This window comes from Littorina saxatilis, linkage group LG14 (genome assembly GCF_037325665.1).
Source record: "Littorina saxatilis isolate snail1 linkage group LG14, US_GU_Lsax_2.0, whole genome shotgun sequence".
In the NCBI taxonomy this organism is placed as follows: Eukaryota; Metazoa; Mollusca; class Gastropoda; order Littorinimorpha; family Littorinidae; genus Littorina; species Littorina saxatilis.
The window spans coordinates 28,762,114-28,790,016 of record NC_090258.1 but is presented as its reverse complement, the minus strand read 5'-3'; the positions used below and the strand labels follow the sequence as shown (position 1 = coordinate 28,790,016).

The 27,903-nt window shown below is 40.7% G+C and overlaps 2 protein-coding genes across 4 annotated transcripts in view; one reads left to right on the top strand and one right to left on the bottom strand.

Moving 5' to 3' along the window:
• LOC138947506 (uncharacterized) overlaps positions 1-27,903 on the top strand; it is a 50,583-nt gene that overhangs the window by 15,149 nt on the left and 7,531 nt on the right. Inside the window, exon 3 of the mRNA XM_070318991.1 lies at positions 1,338-1,416. Within this exon, the coding sequence (XP_070175092.1) occupies positions 1,338-1,416 (79 nt within the window). The remainder of the gene's footprint in view (positions 1-1,337; positions 1,417-27,903) is intronic.
• LOC138947505 (uncharacterized) lies at positions 11,213-27,156 on the bottom strand. Of its 3 annotated transcripts, none has more exons than XM_070318989.1 (4): positions 27,004-27,156; positions 24,174-24,541; positions 22,157-22,303; positions 11,213-17,922 (listed from the first exon to the last, which is right to left on the bottom strand). In XM_070318989.1, exons 1-3 carry the CDS (start codon positions 27,126-27,128, stop codon positions 22,257-22,259), a joined length of 540 nt encoding a protein of 179 aa, XP_070175090.1. In that variant the 5' UTR covers positions 27,129-27,156; the 3' UTR covers positions 11,213-17,922; positions 22,157-22,256. The 3 variants fall into 3 exon arrangements, with proteins under 3 accessions (XP_070175090.1, XP_070175088.1, XP_070175089.1); XM_070318987.1 differs by lacking the exon at positions 27,004-27,156 and adding an exon at positions 25,388-26,295; XM_070318988.1 differs by lacking the exons at positions 11,213-17,922; positions 27,004-27,156 and adding exons at positions 19,984-20,132; positions 25,388-26,295.

Sequence of the window (27,903 nt, the reverse complement as noted above, 5' to 3'; positions counted from 1 at the left end):
GTTTCATGCAAGGAGCGACCATTTTCCTATCTCAGAATATGACCTACCCATCAGCTTCAGGGGGCTCCACCCCCTGGACCACCACTGGCACCCCCTCCCCCCTCCTCTTAGCCTAGTCCGGCCCTGCAGTGGAATTATATTCGTGTACGGAGCAGCCTGGAATGCACACATGCGCACGAAAAAGATCCCACGTTCACAGCGAAAGTCTCAGGGTTTGGAAAACACGAAGACACGCATGCATCATCTCTCGTCTCTGATTCCCAATTGCCAGGAAATAATGCCTTTCTTTTCATATTCAGTTAACACTCCGATGTATTACTCGTTTGCTTTAGATCATCAAAGGTAGATCAACGAAGAAAAAAGCTCTTGTGTTCTCGAAAAAGTACCACTTCTGCTTTTGGACACTTCCGCTGTTTCTTTGAACTATTAAATTGTGACTTTTTATGTTTCTTTGAACTATTGAATTGTGACTTTTTATGTTTCTTTGAACTATTGAATTGTGAGTTTTTATGTTTCTTTGCGTTATGAACTAACACAACAACGCGTTCTTTACGACGACGATTCAAGTTGATGATGACGATGTAGCTGAAGTTAATTTTTGCACGAGGAAATAAAATGAGAAGCGAAAAGCAAACTCTTTTCATTTTTTTCTTAAACTGAGACAATCGTTAATGTGGGAGGGAGCGACCCGAATTTCCCAGCTATGGCATAATGAAGACATGGACACGGAAATGAAAATGATGGGTTGGTTGGTGACGATTGTTCTTGCCAATGATCCCTTGGCTGGCGTAAGAATTTAAATTTAAAACAATCAATGAAAAACATAACAAATAATAAATAACGATCAGACTAAAACTTAGAAAATGGACTCCAGAGGAGGCATTCACCTTGTTGCAACTCAAAGGACAATATACAGCGGTTCTTTCCCTTGTCAGAGTAGTGATTATTTGATGAGAGCAATGTACGTATTTGATACATATTATTGCAGTCAAGGGGTTGCTGGTGGTGGTGTGTGTATAGTAGTAGTATGTTGTCGTTGTTGTTGTTGTTGTTGTTGTTGTTGTTGTTTTTCTGTTGTTTTGTTGTTGTTGTTCTTCTTCTTGTTCTTGTTGACGTTTTCACCGATGGAATGCACTATTATTTTGTGTGTGTGGTTAATTTGTGCGGAGTGATTTTGTTTCTTTTTTACCTTTTTGTTGTGATGATTCTTGCTATCATTGTGATTGTGGTGGATCCTTGCGGCAGTACGTTGGGGTACTTAAGGTAGTAACAAATATTCACCTTGTGTTTTTCAAACAAAGCTTTTTTGTTACCATGACAATCTGTTGTGTGTGCAGTGTTCGTACACGGGCCAGGAATGCCAGACCACCAGCCAGTGCTGTAACGATCAGGATGACTGTGTCATCTCCGTTTCAGGTAGGGGCATCTGTTTCTTCATCCGTCTCTCTCTCTCTATTTGTCTGTAACTCTGTATCTCTGTATCGCTCTCTTTCGCTCTCTCTCTCTCTTTCTCTCTCTCTCTCTCTCTCTCTCTCTCTCTCTCTCTCTCTCTCTCTCTCTCTCTCTATTTGTCTGTAACTCTGTATCTCTGTATCGCTCTCTTTCGCTCTCTCTCTCTCTCTCTCTCTCTCTCTCTCTCTCTCTCTCTCTCTCTCTCTCTCGCTCTCTCTCTCTCTCTCTCTCTCTCTCTCTCTCTCTCTCTCTCTCTATTTGTCTGTAACTTTGTATCTCTGTATCGCTCTCTTTCGCTCTCTCTCTCTCTTTCTCTCTCTCTCTCTCTCTCTCTCTCTCTCTCTCTCTCTCTCTCTCTCTCTCTCTCTCTCTCTCTCTCTCTCTCTCTCTCTCTCTCTCTCTCTCTCTCTCTCTCTCTCTCTCTCTCTCTCTCTCTCTCTCTCTCTCTCTCTCTCTCTCTCTCTCTCTCTCTCTCTCTCTCTCTCTCTCTCTCTCAATACCGAAAATATAGAGCCCCAGTGCTCCATCTGCCCAACAGCCCCCAAAGTGTCCATTCACAGCTCTGACCCAAGACGACCCAGCTGGGTCCCTGTGGTGAACTCCAGAGACGAGTTGCCTGGGCCAAAGCGACCCGAAGCTATCGCAATGCGCTTTTCAAAACCCCGTTTCTCGGGGTAGTGCAGAAAAGTTCGCGCGAAGCACTCCACGAGCGGCTTTTAAATATGCTCGCCTGCAAATTCGTTTTCAAACTCATCCTGTTCTGTTTTCTGTTTTCGGATTTCAAAACATCGTCGCCTCGAATACTGACACTCAACTTTCTTTATTTTTATTTTTACACCCCCGGTATAGGGGTGTGTATAGGATTCGGTCGATGTGTTTGTTTGTTTGTTTGTGTGTTTGTGTTCGCATATAGATCTCAAGAATGAACGGACCGATCGTCACCAAACTTGGTGAACAGGTTCTATACATTCCTGAGACGGTCCTTACAAAAATTGGGACCAGTCAAACACACGGTTAGGGAGTTATTGGTGGATTAAGATTCTACAAGGACTAATAGAGGGACATATTAATGGTCAAAGGGAAATAACCTTCTCAGTTGGTGGCAGTGAGAATGGTAAGGACGGGGGTGTTTTTCCTACCTCGGAGGAATTTCTTTTTTATTCTTATTTTCAAATACATGTATTACAACACAACAACAACACCACTAGCGTTAAAAAAAGGGTATCAAAGAACCATACATTCCCTACACGACAAAACAATAGATTTGCCCCACAAAACGCCTGGGCACTACTAACACGGGGTCCTGATTTGGCCTATTATGGTCCGCTGGACCCGAAAAGCAACAGCTAACTAACTAACTACTAACATTTTCACATAACCATATTTACATCCCCGGTATAGGGGTGTGTATAGGTTTCACTGGATGTGTTTGTTTGTTTGTGTGTTTGTGTGTTTGTGTTCGCATATAGATCTCAAGAATGAACAGACCGATCGTCACCAAACTTGGTGAACAGGTTCTATACATTCCTGAGACGGTTCTTACAAAAATTGGGACCAGTCAAACACACGGTTAGGGAGTTATTGGTGGATTAAGATTAAGAGTGACATATTAATGGTCAAAGGGAAATAACCTTCTCAGTTGGTGGCAGTGAGAATGGTTCTACCTCGACGTACCCTTTCGCAATGGACCCTGTGTTTACATTCTGACTTCTGACTTCTGACTTTTGACTTTTGACTTTTGACTTTTGACTTTTGACTTCTGACTTTTGACTTTTGACTTTTGACTTTTGACTTTTGACTTCTGACTTCTGACTTTTGACTTTTGACTTCTGACTTCTGACTTCTCTTTCGCAATGGACCCTGTGTTTACATTCTGACTTCTGACTTCTGACTTTTGACTTTTGACTTTTGACTTTTGACTTTTGACTTTTGACTTCTGACTTTTGACTTTTGACTTTTGACTTCTGACTTCTGACTTTTGACTTTTGACTTCTGACTTCTGACTTTTGACTTTTGACTTCTGACTTCCCTTTCGCAATGGACCCTGTGTTTACATTCTGACTTCTGACTTCTGACTTTTGACTTTTGACTTTTGACTTTTGACTTTTGACTTCTGACTTTTGACTTTTGACTTTTGACTTCTGACTTCTGACTTTTGACTTTTGACTTCTGACTTCTGACTTCTGACTTCTGACTTCTGACTTTCTCTCTTCTGACTTCTGACTTCTGACTTCTGGTAAGGACGGGGGTGTTTTTCCTACCTCGGAGGAATTTCTTGTTTCAATTTCTTTTCAAATCTTTCTGTGAGGAAATATACACTAATACTTTACACTCAAAAAACATGTTCTCTACTTGGTTCCTAATCGTATACAAAAACCTTACATATTATTATTTTTTTTTTAAACAATATTTTTTTAAATTTAATTTCTTTTTCTTTTTCTTTATACAAAGCCGGGTTTCCCCGTCTCACACGCATTTAATGGCTTTGCCGTGAGGGCGTGGACACTTAAATTTCTCTTTCATAATCAACTGCAATATGACCAGTTCTCAACAAAAGCAAGATATGAAGCCAGCTAAGCAAGAAAGGCAAAGTAAATTACAAACATAACATTCATCAAGGACTTAATGGAAAGAGCCATGTATTAGCCTAACCATTCTCGCGGATAACCCGTTTTGGCCCTGGACACCACGTCTAAGGATTTACATGTGCCTTTGTGAAAGACAAATGACCACGTGACGTCGAACTTCCGCTTTCACCGGAAGTGCTCGTCAGCACGCTCCATGTTTTCAACTGAGCTCGCCTGCGCAGAGACCGGTCAGAAAGCTATACGCATTTTTTTTCTAGTGTTGTTCGAAGGTTCAATCTTGGTGTCGAAACTTTCTAATCTGGGTTTTGTGAATGGTCTAATCTGGGTCTGATCGAGGGTGTTGCAATTTCTGGCTTGGTGCTTTGTTCTTTTGTCGTAGTGTTTCTGTCTATCCGGTGTAAGAGGTCAAGGTCATTAGCCGGTTTCAAATCATCCCTTCATTACAACGCCAACAAAAACGGACATTTACGTCAAGATGACGTTTGTGATTTCTTGTTGACTCTATGTACACAAAAAGCCGGCCTAGGTACCAATGACGCTACCTGCGGTTCTGTTCGTGATTTGCAGAGTTTATTGTTTTAAACGGTCTAATGTTAAATTAACGTTTAGCTTTCTTCTTCTTCTTCTTCTTCTGCGTTCGACGGTGAACATTCGACCTAGACACAATCATTTGTCGTAGTAAGCGTAGACATCCGGTCTGCTCCCCGCCTAATGGCCGATGTCTTCCGTCTTCGGGGGACTACGTGGGTTTAAATTTGGAGTGGTCCATCTCCTGGAGGAGTTTCCTTGCAGAGATAGTGAGCCTCCTCTGCCCTCGTTTTAATTTTGGAGTGATCTTCTCCTAGGACAGCTGCCTTCCAGGGTTGACGAGCCTGTCCTGCCCGGCTATTTAACCCATAGTTGGGGGTTGGTTCGTGGGCACCAGGGCGTATCCACACGCCGGTGGGCCTGCATGCCACACGTCTAGGGGCCAACCTCCTCCGAGTCCTTGTAGTTCAGCATGGGGCCTTTCGGTACCCAGTTCACGCCTGTCGCCACGATGGAGGCACTACAAAGGGCTTGCTGTGGAGAGGTTATGTACTATGGAAAGCCGTTTGGCTCATAACTATTACAGCTGTAATTTAAAATAAATACACCTGTATTTAATGATAAATACAGCTGTATTTATTTCTTAAACGTATACAATAAGTATCATTATTAATTACAGGTGTATTTTTTTTATTAATTACAGGTGTATTTTTTTATTAAATACAGGTGTATTTATTATAAATTACAGGTGTATTTATTTTTAAATACAGGTGTAATTATTATTAAATACAGGTGTATTTATTTTTAAATACAGGTGTATTTATTATTAAATACAGGTGCATTTATTATTAAATACACCTGTATTTATTATAAAATACAGGTGTAATTAATGATAAATACACCTGTATTTAAAAATAAATACACCTGTATTTAAAAATAAATACACCTGTATTTAATAATAAATACACCTGTATTTAAAAATAAATACACCTGTATTTAAAAATAATTACACCTGTATTTAAAAATAAATACACCTGTATTTAAAATTAAATACACCTGTATTTAATAATAAATACACCTGTAATAATCAGTTATAAGTCACGTGGTTAAGCGACTTAAAAACTTGGACTGGGAATCCACATGAAAAACACTAAGCTTATACGCGTCTTCATAGCCTCGCTTTGCCGCCTTTTGACAGACTGAACAGCTCAAGATGGCGGGGGTGGCAAATGTCCCTGATGTTTTGGAAGGTTTGCGAGTGCAGTTTTAATTAACGCTGTTGCCCAGGCTCGCACAGCAGGGTAAGTTAATTGTTTTATCAGACGAATTCGGTTCTTGTGACGATCTACACCGAGTCAGTGGGGCATCCACATCCAGAAGTTGAACTTGAAGGGAGGCCTGTACGCGTTTTTGACCAAAGATGCAAAATATTGGAATTCGGTGCGAGAGACTAGCTGCTATATCGTGTTATCGGTAATCTTGAACTTTAGCGTGTTAAATTCATAGCTCTTAATTCAGAGGCATTTAAGTCTCCAAATTTGTAGAACCTGTACTTGTAATCATAACAAGTCATTTTAGATCCCTTTGAAGTTACGGAATGAACTCCGATGATGAACTGTACGAATGCATTTGACCCATCAAAGAAGGAATTATCCGTGTGACCAGACAAGGGAGACAACTCTTTCGTGTAGATGATGTCCCATGGTTGACAACGTACACCATTTTCGTCACGCTAAAGTTCAAGATTACCTTGTTATCTGTGTGTGTGTGTGTGTAATCCGTTGTAAAGTGTATATTATGATTATTTGGTGGCGGCGGCAGTGGTACGTATATAATCTCATATGGAAAGCCGTTTGGTTCATAACAAACCTTGATTGATATGGGTTAAAGCTGTGGTCTATTTATGACTTTCCGGGGCTACGAGGTTGAAAAATAGGGACAAAATCATGTACAGATTTCTGTACAGCAAACACTACCCGAAACCCCACCTATACGGCGTGTATGACCTTGAGAGCTTCAGTCAACGCTTGAATTTTGCAGTGGTAACATCCGGTTTGCTCTCGCAGAGCTGAGCATATTTGTTGTCAAGAAGGATCGAGCAGAAAAAATAAACGACTTGGCAGGGATTCGAACTCAAGGCATCGGGGCCTCGAAATGTCGGGGCCGATGTCTTAACCGCTAGGCCACTACACCAGTATTGTCAAAGATAAAAAAAATTGATAATTTTATATCATTCTACGCTTGAATTATCATTTATGCGTTGCAAAAACGTAAAAATTGACATTAAAATTTGCCTTTATTTGCAAACATGTTTTACAGAATCGCAGTACATGTTTACACCGTCATGCTACACGACATTCGCGCCATGCAAATAGCTGCGATATCTCTATTTACAACATGCAAGAAAATGACAAGAACAGTAATTGAATCTCTCCAAAGCCAGTTGAAACCAGACATCTAAGAAATAGTTATACATGTATTCACTTCTGAACAACCGGCACGGTTGGCCTAGTGGTAAGGCGTCCGCCCCGTGATCGGGAGGTCGTGGGTTCGAACCCCGGCCGGGTCATACCTAAGACTTTAAAATTGGCAATCTAGTGGTTGCTCCGCCTGGCGTCTGGCATTATGGGGTTAATGCTAGGACTGGTTGGTCCGGTGTCAGAATAATGTGACTGGGTGAGCCATGAAGCCTGTGCTGCGACTTCTGTCTTGTGTGTGGCGCACGTTATATGTCAAAGCAGCTCCGCCCTGATATGGCCCTTCGTGGTCGGCTGGGCGTTAAGCAAGCAAACAAACAAACAAACAAACAAACTTCTGAACAATGGGCGGATAGAGATATAAATCATGCTGCTTCAAGAATAACATAACATGAATTCATATCAATGTTTTTCCTTCATTTTCTCAATTGGCGCAGTAGCCTAGTGGTTAGGACATGAGACACGAAGTCGAGAGTTCGAATCTTCGCCGGGGCTTTTATTTTTTCCCCTTGATCTCTCTTGAAGATAAAATATGATCAGTCTTGAGAGAGCAAACCGGCTGTTATCCCTGAAAAATTCAAGCGTTGACTGAAGCTCTCAAGGTCATACACGCCGTATAGGTGGGGTTTCGGGTAGCGTTTGCTGTACAGAATTCTGTACATGATTGTATCCCTATTTTTCAACCTCGTAGCCCAGGAAAGTCATAAATAGACCACAGCTTTAATCTCCAGAGCTGTGTACCAGGGAAAACCATGTTATAAAGTAGACTTTTTATTAAATTTAACTTGAGACATTTAAGCTGTACAAATTAATTTCATTCACAAATACTAGTTTCATAAATATCCTTGGCCTGCAGAGATAGAATAACAAATACTTGCACATTTTGTTTGTCTTAGTGTTCAGTAAAAGTACAAAGGTTTTAAAGTAAAGCACCTTCATAACATGGAAACCGGAAGTTGTGACATGAATTTGAATACTGCTAACACTACCAAGAAAATAATATATATATATTCTATGTTGTTTTGTTGCAAGTCTGCATCATTAACAACCTGGAGTATTACTGGGAAAAAAATTATTACTAAAGAAAATATGTATACTCTCGATACTCTCCATGCACATGATTTTTGTGCAGACGAGAATTTTTGCAATTCAATAAAAGGGCGACCACTTAGTAAAGTCTTGGTTCAATTATGTTCTTTTTATGGGTTAGTTGTTAGCAACAATGTAACCGACAAACTTCAAACTGAATTTTGGTGCTTTCCTCTAACATATATTATATATTTGAAAAACATCAATGTTTACCTGTGTCAAGTTTCTTTTTTGGGAGAGTATACATTCAAGTTGCCATTTAATACATGTTTTAAGGACTGAAAATACATGTCACAAAATGGGAAACGGCCCAGGAGAATAACTTATATGTAAAGCAGCAAATGATAAGCACATGGTTTTACCCCTGAAAGCTCCAAAGATTTGGGAAAATGAATCTCGTTTGCCTTCACATATCAAACTGAACGTCAAGCAGCTCAAAAAAAGTCTCAAGAAAAGTTACGCTTTCAAAATAGCATTTCATTCTGTGTCGCAAAGCATGCTTAACATTTCTACGCTTCTACAAATGAACACAAGCATGCAATAATTCCCTCTCTTTTGAGTCCTGGTACTTGTATGCTTATTAAGAAAGCGGGATGATGTTTCCTTTATTTCAGAATTTCTTTTTTGTCTTGTTTCAGATGGAAAGTGCGGAGAAACCACCATCTCAGATTTCGTGTTTTTCATGTCTGGGAGCCGGTCCACAGTACCAGGAGGGTACCAGAGTCCTCTGACCGTGGTGTTTGTGGACACACCCGAAAAGCCACTCCCCAGAGTGTCAACTTGTGCCCTCAGAATGCAGGTGTCTGCCCCACACGTCAAGAACTGAGGCAGAAGCTGTCCCAGGCTGTTCTTGAAGGGGGTGGATTTTATTTATTGTAAAAACTTTCCTTCAATGGTGCGATTAGTTTCTGCTTGGTAGCCGTAGCTGTTGGTGTTTCTATCTGTACACACCCTGGGGGGGGGGGGGGTGTTAACGTTGAACTTTGAAATCTTAAAATTATTAAGACAAGGTGTGGGTGGTTTTTTTCTCTCCGTAAAATAAGCTTTATTTTAGGTGCCTGTACCGTACATCATTTCTTACTTGCTATTAAATGCAAGAGAGAGACTTTCGAAGATTTGATGTTTGTGTTTCGCATTATTTTTGCTTGGTAGCCGTAGGTGTTGGTGTTTCTTTCTGTACACACCCTGCGAAAAAATGTTTGTTCTGCAATTTTGAAGAGAATTCACAAATGTATTCAAACTGAATTATTTGAGGTCATGCTGCAAAGGAAAAAAAAAACATGACCCTGATTTAACCGGTTTCCTATACTCCTTTACATACCTTGTTTTTGTTTTGATTGTTTTCTTTGCTTTTTGCAGGGGGGGGGGGGGGGGGGGTGTTTAACGTTGAACTTTGAAATCTTAAAATTATTAAGACAAGGTGTGTGTGGGTTTTTTCTCTCAGTAAAATAAGCTTTATTTTGGGTGCCTGTACCGTACATCATTTCTTACTTGCTATTAAATGCAAGAGAGAGACTTTCGAAGATTTGATGTTTGTGTTTTGCATTATTTAAATTGCCGTTGTGTTTCAAGAGTGTGTTCTGTTCTTATTTGTTTTTTTGCACCACTGTTTGTCATTATGTTGCCTGCTTTTCGTGTTCCGTGTAACGCTGTCCATGGAAAACATGTAAAGCATTGTATTTCTCTCGACTATTGATCAAGTAAACTAAGCACTTCACATCATATCAGGTATCAGTTACCTAATGTACAGAATAAATGGTTCAACCCCCCTACTACACGAATAACACGTTGCCAGCAAAATATCAAAAGCACTCGGACTAGCGTTACAGTGTCCCATACAAAACTTGGCAATATACACCATAAACCGGATACAAACAAATCAATTGCACGCTAACAACTTTGTTATACTGTCTCATAATGGTATACAAATTAATAAACTCAAAAGCGTTTGTAACAGTTATGATAATGTGATATTCGTGCCCTGTGTAACGATAGTCTGTTTTTATGTTTTACCAAATTAACCAAAACTGGCGTTGTCTACTGCTTTTCCTTTTATAGTTTTACACTCCTCTGTAGTGAAGGTCACTGCTCACACAAGGGCGGGGATGTAGCTCAGTCCTGTTGGCCGCTGTCAGCGCGAGTTCGTCCCCACGTTCGGCGAGAGATTTATTATTGCTCACAGTCAACTTTGTGTGCAGACTCTCCTCGGTGTCCGAACACCCCCGTGTGTACACGCAAGCACAAGACCAAGTGCGCACGAAAAAGATCCTGTAATCCATGTCAGAGTTCGGTGGGTTATAGAAACACGAAAATACCCAGCATGCTTCCTCCGAACGCGGCGTATGGCTGCCTAAATGGCGGGGTAAAAACGGTCATACACGTAAAAGCCGTGGGAGTTTCAGCCCATGAACGAACAAACGGCTCACACAATTTCAGCTTTCTTGTTTAGTTTATAAATTTCAGCCTCAATTCCTCGTCTCTGTAACCAGTATTAAATAGTGACTGTTTTGCTAACTGTTCAGCTGTCACCTGCCAAGTAGAACCGATGTATTCTTTATGATGTGATAAAATTAAAGTATTCATTCCACTTTGTGATGGATGAACTCGCAACTGCCAAGTATTACCAGTCTTATGATGGGATAAAAATTAAGTATTCATTCCATTTTGTGATAGGTTAACTCTCAACTGCCAAGTAATACCAGTCTAATGATGTGATAAAAATATTCATTCCATTGTGTGATGGGTTAACTCTCACCTGCCAAGTATTACCAGTGTGTCTTGTGATGTGATAAACATAAAGTATGCATTCCATTTTGTGATGATTTTCCTTATTTAAAGTGGATTTTCTGCATGACACTTGTTTGATTAAAATTAATTGTATTTGTGGCAGACAACTTGAGTTATGTTTTGTGTTTTTGTAAAAACAACTTGTTTTTTTTAATATGACTGGAAATGAGACTAGCAGCCATGAATCCATAACTACATTTTGCTGTCCATCATAGACATCTCACTCGCACATGTTCATTGCCTCACCATACAGGAATCAAAATCCATACAAACAATTTGTATTATCCAATATTCAAACTTGTCATACACATTTATTCATACACAAGAATTATGTGTCATACACATTCAAGCAATCAAGATCCAATAAATGTATATAATTGATGTTCTTAAAAAGACTACACACACACCTAAATATATAGGTGATCTTTGAAATGGGACATTTACATGCAAAATTCAGAATGCAAACAGAGCTTTGGCTTGCAAATGTAATAGTCATTAACCAGCACATAATATGAATAATTTTTGAAATTGTTGTGATACTGATTCAATTTTTCACATAAAATCAGAATTTCATTTATTTTAGTTTCCTGATACAAATGATTCGTCTAGCTTACCTTGAATAAACATACCAATACGTCAAAAAGTAGGACATCTGAGCTCAAAGATTAATAGTTTGGTTTGAAAAATCTCTAAATACACATAATTACAAAAACAAAACAAAATTCCGTGATAGAACATGTACTGATCTTGCAACTAAAGTAACAAGAAGGGCAAAGCCCATACGACTCGCATGCTTTACACATTTTTCCTACCAAAATACATGTGACCTTGACCCAAGGTCAAGGTCATCCAAGGTCATGCAACACAGCTGTTAATTCAAGACATAGGAGGTACAATGGTGCTTATTGGCTCTTTCTACCATGAGATATGGTCACTTTTAGTGGTTCACTACCTTATTTTGGTCACATTTCATAAGGGTCAAAGTGACCTTGACCTTGATCATATGTGACCAAATGTGTCTCATGATGAAAGCATAACATGTGCCCCACATAATTTTTAAGTTTGAAACAGTTATCTTCCATAGTTCAGGGTCAAGGTCACTTCAAAATATGTATACAATCCAACTTTGAAGAGCTCCTGTGACCTTGACCTTGAAGCAAGGTAAACCAAACTGGTATCAAAAGATGGGGCTTACTTTGCCCTATATATCATATATAGGTGAGGTATTCAATCTCAAAAACTTCAGAGAAAATGGGAAAAATGTGAAAAATAGCTGTTTTTTAGGCAACATTTATGGCCCCTGCGACCTTGACCTTGAAGCAAGGTCAAGATGCTATGTATGTTTTTTGGGGCCTTGTCATCATACACCATCTTGCCAAATTTGGTACTGATAGACTGAATAGTGTCCAAGAAATATCCAACGTTAAAGTTTTCCGGACGGACGGACGGACGACTCGGGTGAGTACATAGACTCACTTTTGCTACGCATGTGAGTCAAAAAGGGGACTCGGGTGTGCTGTTAAAATTGTTGGCACATTTTAGTATCTAAAACTCACCTTTGATTTTAGGGGGTGCCTATTCTTTCTTTATTTTGTGTTTAACATTGTTTTCAACCACGAAGGTTATATCGCGACGGGGGGAGATGGGATAGAGCCACTTGTCAATTGTTTCTTGTTCACAAAAGCACTTAATCAAAAATTTGCTCCAGGGGCTTGCAACGTAGTACAATATATTACCTTACTGGGAGAATGCAAGTTTCCAGTACAAAGGACATAACACTTACATACTGCTTGAGTAAAATCTTTACAAAAATTGACTATATTCTATACAAGAAACACTTAACAAGGGTAAAAGGAGAAACAGAATCAGTTAGTCGCCTCTTACGACATGCTGGGGAGCATCGGGTAAATTCTTCCCCCAAACCCGCGGGGGGTACCTATGCGACTGACCACAATGTTTACTTTCATCAGGCACAAAGTTCTTCAGCAGAAGAATGATTAATATTCTAGCAACAAACATGCAATAAATTCATACATGATTATTGATGTTCAAAAAATGCTCTACACTACTTCACCAAACTAAATGGAGAACTGAAAATGTTTAAAACACTTTCTTTCTTTGGTGTTTTCAACCACGAAGGTTATATCGCCACGTGGAAGGGGGGGGGGGGGGGGGGGGGGGGGGGGGAATGGGATAGAGCCACTTGTTAATTGTTTCTTGTTCACAAAAGCACTAATCAAAAAATTGCTCCAGGGGAAAACACTAACCATAAACAATAAACACCACTATGAGGTTTGATAGGTAACTTAAAGGGACCTTGACCTTCAATGAACGTTGCAAAAAGCTTATGTTCTGATGAATATGGGTGAATGAGGCACCATTGAATATAAAAAGAAAAATAACTGATTTGACTCTAGTTAAACTATGGCGCTCATGGCATCATACCAAAGTTTGAACGAGTATCCCTTTCACTGTTCTGTACAGCTGTGAAAACACAGTGAGACATAATAATAATGAACATAAATTAATCACCCCTTCTCGCCAGAGCTCACGGCAATACACAATAGCAAAACAAATCAGAGCATTCACACACCGACACACACAAAGTCGTTAAAGGTTTATTGGCTGCGGCAATAATAGCCGCAAGAATAATCCTTTAGTTCGTTCAAAGTACCCAAGCATGTCCTGTATACAAAAGTAAGGCGATTGAGATTTTATTTTGGTTTTTTTACACAAGCCAGAGAACACCAGTGCTTGTGAGAGCAAAACGTTTGCCCGTAGGGAAGTGAACCTTCCTTATCTTTCGCACCAGAGAGCTGTTCAAAAGGGGTATTGTGCAAGTTGGCTATTAAACCATTGTAATTCGGAAAATGTCTTTAACCTTCGCCGGCACTCGTGGGTCCGTGCGGACCCAGAAGGGTGTTTGATTGCAAATATCTTTTAAACGAGTTGGAATTTTTTAATGAGCTTTTAGAAATGCCTCAGACACCTAACAAGCTATCATCTCCTAAAAGCTCATTAAATTTCAGTGATAATTAATTAATTAATTAATGGTCAAATTTAGACTACACACGGAAGCATTTGTGGGGACGTGCGGACCCATACTTCTCAAAGAAGGAAAAGCGTGTATACCCTTCCGAGGCACTCGTGGGTCCGTGCGGACCCAGAAGGGTGTTTGATTGCAAATGAGACAGTGACAAAAGGTCAGGTGTCATGTCTACTGTCCCGAATGACACACGATTGCTGACATTTCACCATTGCCAAAAGAATAAACAAATAAGAAATAGGTAGAAAATGAATGTGAAAACTGACTTTGATTGTTGATCAGTATTTTCTATACCACTAACAAATAATCTACTTACACATAGCTGTTTGGCAAATGTATGTTGCATGGGACACACTGACATGAAAGTGGAAGATGTTTTTCCCTCTAGAGAAACTACATATCAAGTTACACTTTTTGTGCTCTTCCATTCCAGTTGGCAATCAATTGTTAACGCATGTTATTAGAAAAAATAGAACGAAAACAGATTAGATAGAATGAAAAATGTACTGGTGATGTCATTTGGGACATACTGACATGAAAACGTCACCTTTTGTCATTGTCTCAAATATCTCTTAAACGAGTTGGAATTTTTTAATGAGCTTTTAGAAATGCCTCAGACACCTACAAAGCTTTCATCTCCTAAAAGCTCATTAAATTTCAGTGATAATTAATTAATTAATTAATTAATTAATGGTCAAATTTAGACTACACACGGAAGCATTCGTGGGGACGTGCGGACCCATACTTCTCAAAGAAGGAAAAGCGTGTATACCCTTCCGAGGCACTCGTGGGTCCATGCGGACCCATACTTCTCAAAGAAGGACAATTGTGCAAACCCTTCCGTGGCACTCGTGGGGCCATGCAGACCCATAATATTTTACCAAATACCGTGTGCAGTCTAAATTTGACCATTAATTAATTAATTAATTATCACTGAAATTTAATGAGCTTTTAGGAGATGATAGCTTTTTAGGTGTCTGAGGCATTTCTAAAAGCTCATTAAAAAATTCCAACTCGTTTAAGAGATATTTGCATCAAACACCCTTCTGTGTCCGCACGGACCCACGAGTGCCACGGAAGGATATGCATATTTTTCTTTCTTTGAGAAGCATGGGTCTGCACGGCCCCACGAGTGCCACGGAAGGATATGCACATTTTTCCTTCTTTGAGAAGCATGGGTCTGCACGGCCCCACGAATGCGTCCGTGTGTAGTCGATAACGAGTGCCGGCGAAGGTTAATGGCTGAATAACAATGAGTTCCTTTATACGTTGGATTGGGCAAGCCATATATATATATATATATATATATATATAAATATATCTAGCATCAATAAACCTAAAAATACACTAAGGTCTTTTTCAAAAACAATAGTCTGTTTTAAAAACTTTCAGCAATTTTCAACTTTATAAATCTATACTATAGATACATCAAAAGAAATTTGGTCAGACATGGGATTCAGAAAAAGTGATAATTAAGGAAAAAAAAAGTAGGGTCCAGGGGCAACGCCCCTGGTCGGGGTCTGGGGGCAAAGCCCCCAGAAGCTGAAGGTTTTTAGTATTTTAGACACACAAAAATGGCCCTGAAATGCATATTTCAGCTTAATCATAGCCCCCCCCTCCCTTTCCATGTTTCTCAAATTAATTTTACGCTAAGACTCAAAATAAGGAGGAGAAAGAGAGAGAGAGAGAGAGAGAGAGAGAGAGGCGGGGATGGGGGGGGGGGTGGTGGCGTGTGACGGTGTGGTTTCAATGTTCTTACCTCGTCGGTGCCAAACGACCCCAGTGACTGATTACACGACTGGGTTTTCAGGATAGTCAGGTGCTTGTTGCTTTTCAAGTGGCTTTTGAGGGCAGTCTTTCCATTGGAACCGTAGTTGATAACATTAACATCGTTGCACAAAGTGCACTAAGTTTTTCCCGGCAAGTTGATTTTAGCAAAAGCATCGCCAACTTTCAGTTTCACGTCTTGTGTCTTCTGGCCTTTCTCGTATTTCCAGCTCAATGATACAACTTCATCGAGCCAGTCGAATCTCCAGAGATTTTTCTTGTACTTCTGCTGGTCAATTTCCCGGGATAGAACGGTTTCGTCTCGCTTTAGCTTCCTCATCATTTTGGCAAGTGGCTCGAAGCGATGTAAAAATGGCGCCGAATCATTCTCATACGGTATGCTTTAGCTTATACTGAATCCCCGATAGCTACGTTGAAACGGTGACTGTAGGAGACAAAGACACAGAGCGCGTTCCCATACGGATCGACCAGCAACAGTCTGACCGTTTTAGGAACCAACCGTTCAAGAATAGTATGGAATGGAGCGTCGCGATCAGCGGACCGGCCGAAAAACTTGGGTCTTTACCTACATATACCCCAACATTTTCTCAGCGGATTTGCACGAATCTCAAGAATGATCCCTGGAGCCTAAAAATTTACGGAATTCCGTAATTTTACGGAAGAATCCCATGTCTGTTTGGTGCAATTAAACAGGTAACCTAATGGCAAATCATTGTGTAAAACTTTCTTTACAACTTTCTTTCACAAAGTGTACATATTTTTTTTTTTTTTTTAGCAATATTGTTTTCGTGGTGCAGTACCTGTGTTTAAAAATAATAAAATACACAGCGGACATAATTTCGCTTTATTTGAATGACTTTCCACTTTACAAAGATTGGTTTAGAATTAGAGCGCAGATTTAAACCAATTTGAAAAAAACAGTTGCTTATACCTTCTACCATGCTTGGTACTTTGAACAAACTTTATGATTGTTTTTGAGGCTTTCATTGTTGCAGCCCAATGCTGCTCAGTGCAAATTAACTTTTTTGAAGGCGAAGTGTCTGCACCCAGACACATCCTTACTCTGAGGTCTCAAAGCAAACCCGCAAATTGAGGCACACCTCCCAACGCCATGCAAGATATTGCAGATTTATTGCACGATTACGTGGCTAGAGCGGATAGGGCAAGTAGCCTAATAAGTTTACAATTTAAAACGAATGCTTCTTTCATTGACAAAAGCAGTAATCATGTGTCAAAACACTGGATCGGCTTTGGAATGCGCTTGTAAATAAAAGTAGACAATGAATTTTTCTTGTGATTCCACTGACCAATCTGCTTGTAGTCTGGACAATCAAGCGTACAAAATATGGCAAAATCGTATGGGTTCACAGGTCTGCTATACACTTCAGGTTTGGGGTGTCCACAAGCTAACTTTTTTTTTACTCGAGCATGTTGGCAACGAACTGGAGAACAACATCTGACCATGTTGATCGGTGGGTGGCCCACTCCGAGGGTCAATGCGCTCCGTTAGTTGCACGAGCTGTTCCTCAGAGAGGGGGCAAGCCGTGGCAGGCACATCCTAACGACTGTCTGGCAAAGGATGGTCCTCGATTATCGATTGAAGGCTTCTCCCTTTCCAGAAGTCCTGTACTGCTGTGGATGTGCTGGCTCGTCTCTCCAGCATCCCCCTGAAGAAGAGCTGCAGGGGAGTTCTGTTGCGCTCTGTCCTCAGGGGTTGGTGGTTCTTCTGTTCCACAATCCACTGTAGGGACCGGTTCAGCCTGGGCAGAAAAACATAGTGGAGGGCCCACAAGTGAATGGGATTGTCCATGTTCAGTATCCCCAGACCACCTTCTGCCTGTGGTGTTCCCATTGCAGTAAACAGGTCATGGTAAGGGTTCACCACATCTTTCCAGACGTCGAGCCAGAGACGCTCGATCCTTTGGTTATGGTCACTGCGGCCTTGCATCGCACTGCCTCTCCCTTCTCCCCTGTGTTCATTCATGAGGGCGACGACATCCAGATTCTCGCCACCATGGTCCATGCGGACTCTTGACGGGAGTCCAAAGCGTTGGGTTCCACCCAAAAACAGATCCCGAACGGTCTCTGACCTGTTGTTTCGGTGGCATGGAGGAAGGTAGTGGCCCGGCTAAAGCCATCGATTGCCCCATGAATCACCATTTTCCACCTGCAATATAACAAACAGAGATCCGTTTCCATATGTGATTTCACCACACAAATTCTGATTAAAGAGTTATTGGGAAATAAGTACAGGTAACATGCTCAGTAAATATTAAAAAGTAATGGTCAAAGTGCTTTTTCATGACCGAGAATCAAGACCATTATTTTTAATATATATCATTGAGAAAAGGTGTGTAACCCATTTAATCCACCTTTCTTCAATTTTGCAAAGAAATAAATCAAGAAAAGCAATTGCTTTATATGACTTTTCTTCGTCATGTCCATAAGCCTTAAGGGTCTTGTAGGTCTTAAAAGGAGGATTCCACTAACTGCTGGGACTCTAAAATTTGATAAAAATAAGCAAAATTTTGGTAATGTCTGCTGGTTAATAACACATACAATTCAGTGAAATTTAATAAAAAATAACTGAGAAAACCGCAATGTAAAGCTTTTACAAACTTGACCCCACTGTGACCCCAAAATGTGACAGGGATCAACCAAACTAGGGTCACGTAGGTAGATGATCAAATCCTTCAAGTGTTCAAAGTTTCAAAGCTCAAGCTTCAAAAACACCTGAGATAACATCAATGTTAAGATATTTTGATTCGAACATGACCCCCTGTGACCCCAAAACTTGACGAAGGTCAATCTTCTTCTTCTTCAGCGTTCGACGATGGCTGTGTCTAGATTCTTTCAGGCCTGGGAATGAGTAAAAGTGGTTTGGGCGTACTGACGGGAAAATGTTGCGTTTTAAGCATTTTTAAGGGCACACGGAGGCTCTTTTCTTACACAATTAGAAAAGGACTTCGTCGTAAATACGACGAAAGGCGTATCATTCCCAGGCCTGTTCTTTGGCCCGTGATGTTGACGAAGTGGGCTGTGACGAAGGTCAATCAACCTTATGTCGTCTTCTTCTTCTTATGCGTTCGTGGGCTGAAACTCCCACGTGCACTCGTGGTTTGCACGAGTGGAATTTTACGTGTATGACCGTTTTTACCCCACCATTTAGGCAGCCATACGCCGCTTTCGGAGGAAGCATGCTGGGTATTTTCTTGTTTCTATAACCCACCGAACTCTGACATGGATTACAGGATCTTTTTCGTGCGCACTTGGTCTTGTGCTTGTGTGTACACACGGGGGTGTTCGGACACCGAGGAGAGTCTGCACACAAAGTTGACTCCGAGAAATAAATCTCCCGCCGAACGTGGGGACGAACTCACGCTGACAGCAGGCAACTGGATACAAATCTAGCGCGCTACCGACTGAGCTACATCCCCGCCCACAATCTTATGTCAAGTTGGTACATTATCAAAACCTAGAAGTGTGCGTACTATTAACCCTTACACCGGTGCAATTCTGTAACACATGTTACATAGCCACTGGTGAATTAACAGAGAGAAACATAACAAAAAACAGTCATATAGGTTTTCGCATCAATGGGAGGTAATCGGAACCGACCAAACAGACTGAGCCAATAGCGCGACATATGTCGTGACAACCAGGTGACAGCATACGTAAAGTAGCGCGACATATGTCGCGACAACCAGCCTAAGGGTTAAAGCTCTAGCTAAAAACACATCTGAGATAACATCAACGTTAAGTTTTTATTAAACGAACATGACCCCGCTGTGACCCCAAAATTTGATGAGGGTCAACGAAACTGCGGTCACTTCGTGAAATCATCAAACCCTAAAAGTGTGCAAAGTTTCAGAGGTCTAGCTGTATAAACTTCTGAGATAACAGCTCAACGTTACATTTTTTGTCCTTGGACAGACAGACAGCCTGCCCACAGCACACATAATTATTTTGATCAAGTATTATTCACTCAGCCAGTCTACCTGCACAAGCATGTGATTAATCCATGGTTGAAGAGTTCTGTGAAAATTGCGCAATTCTGCAAACTCTTTATAGCAGTTAATTTAATTTCGAATAAAATAAAGTACATAGTTGTTCTGCTAAGACGATAAGGCAAATATTTTTGCGTTCTTTTCATGTTTAAGTATCTCGGGGAAAAAAGTTCTATTTATGAAGTGAAATATAATTGACCTACAGATTACTGTCTTTTTATTTGTACAAATGCAAAATGGGAACAACTCTATTTTCTACACAAAATATGAGAGTTACTTGCCTTGAGACCTTGTGTCTGGTACAACGTAGATTTTGATTTAGAAAACAACCAAACTTATGGATCTTATATTGGATTCTGTGTGTTGAAACCTGAAATGAATAGTGTAAATGCAGTTGAGTATGTATGAGCTCTTTCCTCTTTCGAATATTTGAGCATTCAGAACTTTTCAGTCACCAAGCAGTGACCACACAGTGTGGTTTCTCAACCTATGAGCTATCGAGGATTCAGACTGGTTGCTGGGTGGTTATTTGTTAGGACTAGGTAGCTTGGTATTCACCGAAAAGTATTCCCCCCTCTGCTTATTTCTCTGTTAACTTGAAGGGGTGTTTATTGTTAAAAAAAACACCAAGCAACCAAATTTAAATAACCACCCAGTAGAAATGGTAAGGTATAACCAGAATATGTTTTGTATTCCGTGGGGAAATCATCAATGGACCAGTCTTTCATTACATATCCAGAAAATGACAAAATAAAAAGAAAAGAAAAGAAAATACTTGCACACGACTCACCTTCGTTACCCACCTACCCCTTAGAAGACGCCCTTCCTTTTACGATCCCAAACAAGACATTTTCAAGACCCTGTTTCATAGCTGCCAACCCCTGTGAAGCCCAAAGAGTAGCATTTTGGAACTTTCACCAAATGTCAGAGTTGCAATTGGTGTTTATAAGCGTAGCACTCGCATAATCTTAAATTTGAATCGCAAGCCCGCATTTAAAATGCCATCAAAAACGTTTGTAAGATTCTGAGAGCTCTACGACATTACAACCGTCTAAACATAGTTCAATGTCACACGCTTTCCTTCTTTGCCACTACTAAAGCAAACGTATGCAAGATTGTATGTTACACGCTTTAGGAGCATGGCAAGAACGGATTCAAACTCAAAATCGTCACTCCAAAAAAACATAAAATGCACACACGACTTTTATTTCTCCTGCTGTTATCGTTTCTTCTCTTTACAGATTCTTCAACGCTCAGAATACTGAAAACGGCACCCCAGACGACAGTACTGTTTCCATACGCGAATTTAACTTCCCTTGGAAAGTGGTTCGCTCAGGAGGCCTGTTTGTCTGACACTATAAGGACAGAGTTCTGAACATAGATGACAAAGATTCCGGAATGAACAAACATTTTGCGGATGCAGACACAGAAAGACGTCATGAAGAATGAGATGCTTCAAAAGATACAGACTGTGACGATGACTGTGACGTCATTCCCATATAACGAGACGTCATTCACAGTTGTTCGGCCACTTCCGTCAAAAAGTAGATTTAGACAATCAACGTAATCTCGTGTGGAAGAAAACGTCTGTCACACAACCAAGTCGGAATAGCAGGTATTATTACCTATACACGCAAAGTCTGTCGAATTCTTCGGCAAAAATCGTTGAAAATGATTTGCCCGCATCGGTGTGGAACTTGCACCATAATCTTCACCACCCTTACGTTTCCCCGTTTTTATCCTGTCTCCCTCCAGTTTCCACTTCTAACACCGTCACTGTGCACAGCTTACAACTTAACAAGTGCATTGCATATTCTAATCAAATTCACAATTGGCGCATAGAGTCACCGGAAATGCGAATGCTTGCAATAAAATTCACGATTTGCTAAGCAAGTCACGTGGACAATATCGAGTCATAACGGAGTGGTTCCCAGCCATCGGTACTCGACTAGTTATGCAATGTTCATTGTTGATTGTCAAGCAATAAGTGAACATTTTGCACGCTTGTCATTTTTTTTTTTTTAGCGTAGCAGCTCAGGGCTTAGAGTAGCAGCGTAGCAATTCCTGCAAAATCGGAGCATGCTGCGCCAAAATCGTAGCAATTGGCAGGTATGCTGTTCTCTAAGATATTCTGCTCATAACCTCTGTAAGTTTACCCCCATTATAAGACCTTATTATCTCAGGGTTATGTAGGTCTTAAAAGAAAGATTCCAGCGTCATAAAATAAGAGAATTCCTTATCACCCTTATGCCACCTGTATCAATCCACTCAAATTCCATGTTCAAACTGGCACAACCCCCAACATCCTCCCCACCACCGGACACACTCAACATTCACCAAATTTTTAAAAAGGATTTTTTTGTGCCCAGTGTATGTATTTGTAGCTGTACTCACGATATCAACTTGTGGTATCCGTCTAGATGCCAGAGAGCGTTTGGTCCTGATACTTGGTACAGACGACGTCTCGTGGGCCTCAACGCCAAAGCTCTGACAGCTACTCCACCAGGATCAACCCGCGGGATGGCTCCCCGTACTCTGTGCCTTTGTGGAGCGTGTAAGAATACAACTTATTACACTAACGTGACATACCACTCATGTCATAACAATACCATTCACTCTACATTGCATGTGTAAAGAGGTCTTGTCTGACAAGGACCTGATTTTTCACTGCCTCCAATACCGAAACAAGCGTCCTTCTTTGAACACTCGGAAGAATTTTAAGAACGTAAACACCACACCAGTGACATTTCCTTGCTTTGACATAAAAGATTACACGAGGCATTCGGAGAGATCCAGGTTCAATTTTTAAGCTTCTTCAATCTGGGCGCTTCGACAAAGGGACATTTACAGCAATGAACATGCAACAGTATGTACAGGGTCCCCACTGGTTTTTAGAAACAAAATTCCATGACTTTCCCATGAGCCTCAATAACATTTTCCATGACTAGATCCACAGGTCGCCATTTCCGAACACGCAAACTTTTTACATCTTGTCACTGCCAGTTTTGACACTGGCTTGCTTTGCACTGAATTTGAGTCAGTTTCTACGCAGTGTCTCTTTGACAAGCAAGTCAAGCATTTGCTACGCAGTCAGATTATCGGTAATGTTTGCTGGTCCTGTCATTTCACTAAACTGGACCAGCCACTGTTTGTATCCATCTGCACTTTCGTAAATTCCGTTTCATAACCGTCACTAACACTGTGACTTGACGAACTGTCATTTTTTTCACCGCGATACACAGTTCATTGCGAAGATCTTCCTTGGTAATTCGTTCCAATTCCGCATACTTTTTGTTGTCAAGAAACAACTCGAAAGAAAGCTGGCGTGCTAAAGGTTATTTTTTTTTTCTTTCTTATTTATGTTAAATTCCATGACTTGAATTGAAATTCCATGACTTGAATTGAAATTCCATGACTTTCCAGGTCTGGAAAATTAAAAATCAAATTCCATGACTTTCCATGACCTGTACGAACCCTGTATGTAGGATAAACAGAATACTACATGGCTTCCTGTTTGATACCAGTTTTACACTAGTGTTTTGAAATATTGTTCGCAGTTTAATATTTAAAAGCACAACTTGAGTAAAACTGGTATTTCATAGGAAACCATATAGTATTCTCTATGTGGACAACAATGTCACAGGCTTACCCACTAAAGTTCTTTAGGAGCTTCTGACATATTTGCCTTAAAAACAACATGCAAAATAACTTGTGGAATCCAAAAGCACCATGTCGCATTAGTGGCCCAATTAGAGCTGCAGACTATTACGCTTTCGATGTAGCATGCTACTTGTAAAACAGAAAATGCTACTTCGTTATACAGACACTCTACAATGTTCATTTGTTCCTGCTGCTGTTTTCTTGTCTGAACACAGTTATTGCAACATTTGTGTCTTGACATATAAACATGTAGGTGCAGTGGATTATAAGATGATGCAATACTTAAAGATAAACACCATTTGCTACACTATAAATTCAAGATTGCTACACATGAAGCTTCATAGGGGCTGACAGCTCTGCATCATACACCAGCACATAAATCTTACTGACTGAGTTGATGTGTATTTACACATTGCACACCTCCCACATTGAAGTAAACAATTGAATATCTTCAGTTAATCGAAGTACACTTAAAGATGAAGTTCTCTCCATAGGAATACTGTGCATCACCCTTGCATGTAAGTGAACTCAAAGTACTATGTGAACAGAACAGAACCAATTCTGGTCTGTTTGCAACCGCATGAACGCAGGAAAGAGATCATTGTCAGATTGAATTACAATTAACATTGACACGCTTCCATTTGAAACTTTTCAGTTGTCATTGTGGATTGACGCCCCGGGCCCCAGATCCTGCGTTTAACTTTATCCTCGACGAACAAAACAACAGGCACCAATTGGGTTGCCGCCTCACCTGTGATTGTGTTGACCAGGTTGGCAACCGAGCCAGACAGGGTAGAATTGCTGGTACCGGTTGTCATCGATCCCGATGTTGAGGCGATGGCCTCACGATCACCCGAAACAGCTTCTTGCAGACGTTGGTTGTCTTTCTGGAGCGAGACAATGGCCACTTGGCAGGTCTCTTGCCGCTCCCCCAGCCTGCGTAGTTCTGCCAATACCGCGGCCAAAGCAGTGGCGCTTTCTTCCCCTCCTGCTGTGGCTGACTCAAACCCACCGGGTTGTCGCTGCGAGGCTGTCTGGTTGCTGGCCCTCGGCCGACCTGCAGCGGCTCGGGTCACTTCGGCTACCCGCCTTGACGCTGCCCTCCTGGGAGGCATATTCCTGTGCATAAAAAACAGGATATGTGAACACAGCCTTATTTGTCAGATTACTGAGAATTACACATAAGCCTTGAACTTGTCTGCTGCTCCTTGCAGGAGTTAACAACTCCTTCACTGTTCAGCCTGTAAAAGGTGTTTAATATCCCATACTTCTGAAGTTGTCACCAGATTTTGGGAGTCTGAAATACAAACCAAAGAAATTGATTAAAATCTGGCCCAAAGTACTTCAAACCAATTGTGTTTTCTGTGTCAAACTCAAATCCTGGCACCCAGTACCCCCACCAAACGAGTTTGGAATCTCTGAGGCTCAATACATTTATGACAAACAGAACACCAACAGGAAATTACATCATGGTTCTCTGAACTGTCACACACCAACATAATACCTGGCTAACAAATCCACATACTAACTAATGTTGGAATCTCTGAGGCCCTATAGCTTAATTTGACAAAAAGAACAACAGCGAACCATGTTTTCTGATTCTCTGAAAAATCAGCCCCACCATGAAATATTACCTAGCCCACGGTACATGTACTTTAACCAAAATAGTGTTTGTAATCTGTGAGGCACCAGCCAACACAAGTGACAACAGTACCTCCACATGAAATATTACCTAGCCCACAGTACCACAATCAAAATAAATTTGGAATCTCCTAGGCAAAATAACAGGTGATTGACAAAACAGTACTTCCACAGGAACCAATATTTCCTGATTCACTGAAATGACAAACACCCGAGGTAATTGACATACAGTACCTCCACAGGAACAAATATTCTGATTCTCTGAATTGACAAACGCTCACATGAAAAGGCATCGTAACACCAACATGTTCATCAGAATCTCACCTGAAAATTATTTCCAAGTACTCTGGAAAAACACTGATCCATACTATCCACCAACACAGAAACATACTGTTGAAACATGTCACGATATCTTGATTTGACAGAACACTCAACAATCGTGTTGATCGAAGAACCATTCCGGATCCACCTTGAACTGGTTTTTAGACAAGGGACATCATCCACAACGAGCCTGTCATAAACTCGAGTTACTTCCCATCTACCGATCTGGTTGACCCCATTTAGAGCCGTCGATTTATGCCACCCACCCGCATCAAACAAGAAAGAAAATGTAAACAATTTGAAGATTCCCTGTTCCTATACCCGTGCTTTGTAAGCTGATCAGTCAAAACGCACAATGCAACCTGACCCGGCTACAACATTATTTAATCACACAAAAACCGACTGTGTTTATCGCCTGACGAAGGGACTTGTACAACCTGGCCTGTCCTGACGTTGCTTGATCTTCTTGATCTTGATATGTTACGCCAACAGGTCCCAAGCTTGGGAATATACGTTTGCTAGATGCACACCATCACCCAGGAAATGACGCTGCAAATTCAGGTAACGTAAACTGTTTTCCAGCGGAAAACATAAAATCATGGTCCCAAAATACAACTCTAGGGGAGTCCACAGTGCCCTGCCGAAGCAACGCATTGACCTCCATAGCTGCGGCGTTGTATGATGGATCGAAACACACACACAGACAGACAGACAGACACACACACACACACACATACACCACGACCCTCGTCTCAATTCCCCCCTCTACGTTAAAATATTTAGTCAAAACTTGACTAAATATAAAAACGGTATTACTTAACTTTAAAATCAGAATCTGTGACTGTGAAACATTGGTCCATTTCTCAGTTGTTTTTCAACAGTTTAAAATTCCTTTTTGAAGCTTTACTATTCTAATATTCAGCACAGAAGAGTTACCTGAACTGAAGTACTGTCCCCTGTCCTTTCAGACGAGCTTGTATCATTAAGGACCCAGTAAGCTTGTTGGAAGCAGTAATTGGTTCCACCAACGCATCCAACTCTTGATCAGATATCCTGGAATACACCATGCGTTGTACAGTTTACAAGTAGCATTCCATTTTCCCTGAAAATTGCCAAACACTTTTATTACTTGCGTTGTATCGATAAACGAAGCACAAGTAAGAAACAATAATAAAAGCAAAGAAAATAGCAACACGATATGCAAACATCTAACAAAGCCGAGCAAGCAGAATGACAGGTTTAATGAAAAACAAAGAGGTACCGATTCGGAAACAAGATCGCGATTCTTTCCTTCGCTGCACGACGCAAATCTTCTGTGACCTTTGACCAAACGTAGCTTCCACATTCGATCACCGTGCTCAGCTTAATATTTACAACAGAAAGCCGAGGGGGTGGAATACCGAGATGAACCTACAGAAATGTGCATCCTCAAACCTGACATATTCATCCCAACATTTAATGAACTCCAAAACACAGAAAGTTGCTTTTAGTTTTACACGCCATCTTTGATTGCCACTGCCAGTGGTTATCAAACCGGGACCCGGTACCCGTGTTTCAAAGATCACGCATTGTTTCTTCCATTAAGTCACAAATGAACAAGCAAACAAAACGTTGCTTACCTTCTTAAAACTTCTTCTGGCTCATTACCAGACTGCAACAAATTGACGTCGCAATGGCGGGTCTGATCCAGTGGCGTCACCGGAAGTAGTATCTCCACGAGATTGTCGCTTTGCATGTCGTACATTTTCCGATTCAAGTTCTAATTTATTTCAGCCGCATTTATTAAATGCAGCTGCATTTAAAAATAATTACACCTGTATTTAATAATAAATACAGCTGTATTTAAAAATAATTACACCTGTATTTAAAAATAAATACAGCTGTATTTACTATTAAATACAGGTGTAATTATTTTTAAATACAGCTGTATTTATTTTTAAATGCAGCTGTATTTAAAAATAATTACACCTGTATTTAATAATAAATACAGCTGTATATATTTTTAAATACAGGTGTAATTATTTTTAAATACAGCTGTATTTATGATTAAATACAGCTGTATTTATCATTAAATACAGCTGTATTTATTTTAAATTACAGCTGTAATAGTTATGAGCCAAACGGCTTTCCATAATGTACTGGCAGGAGAGACTGACGCAAGCTGCTCTCTTTTCGCGTTGTCCTGAAAAGGACGGTGCTAGCCAGCGGTGAGGGCTGAAAGCGAGAGGTGACAAGCACAAAACACTTCGCCAACACACTAGACACATCACACAACCATTTGACAGACGTTTAGCTTTCAATGTCGCCACGTACACTTCTTATAACTATTTCTGTACTCAATGACCGATAGCTTCGTGTATAGCGTAGGATGTCTCTCCAAAGACAGATTTGATCCATTCTCATCGTTCCCCCACCCAATTCTCATTTCCCTTTCCGATTTGTTTTTATAACTCCGACAAACATTGGAGGGGCCAATCATTTGCGAGGGGTGCTTGGGCAAGGGTATTCACTCTTCCACA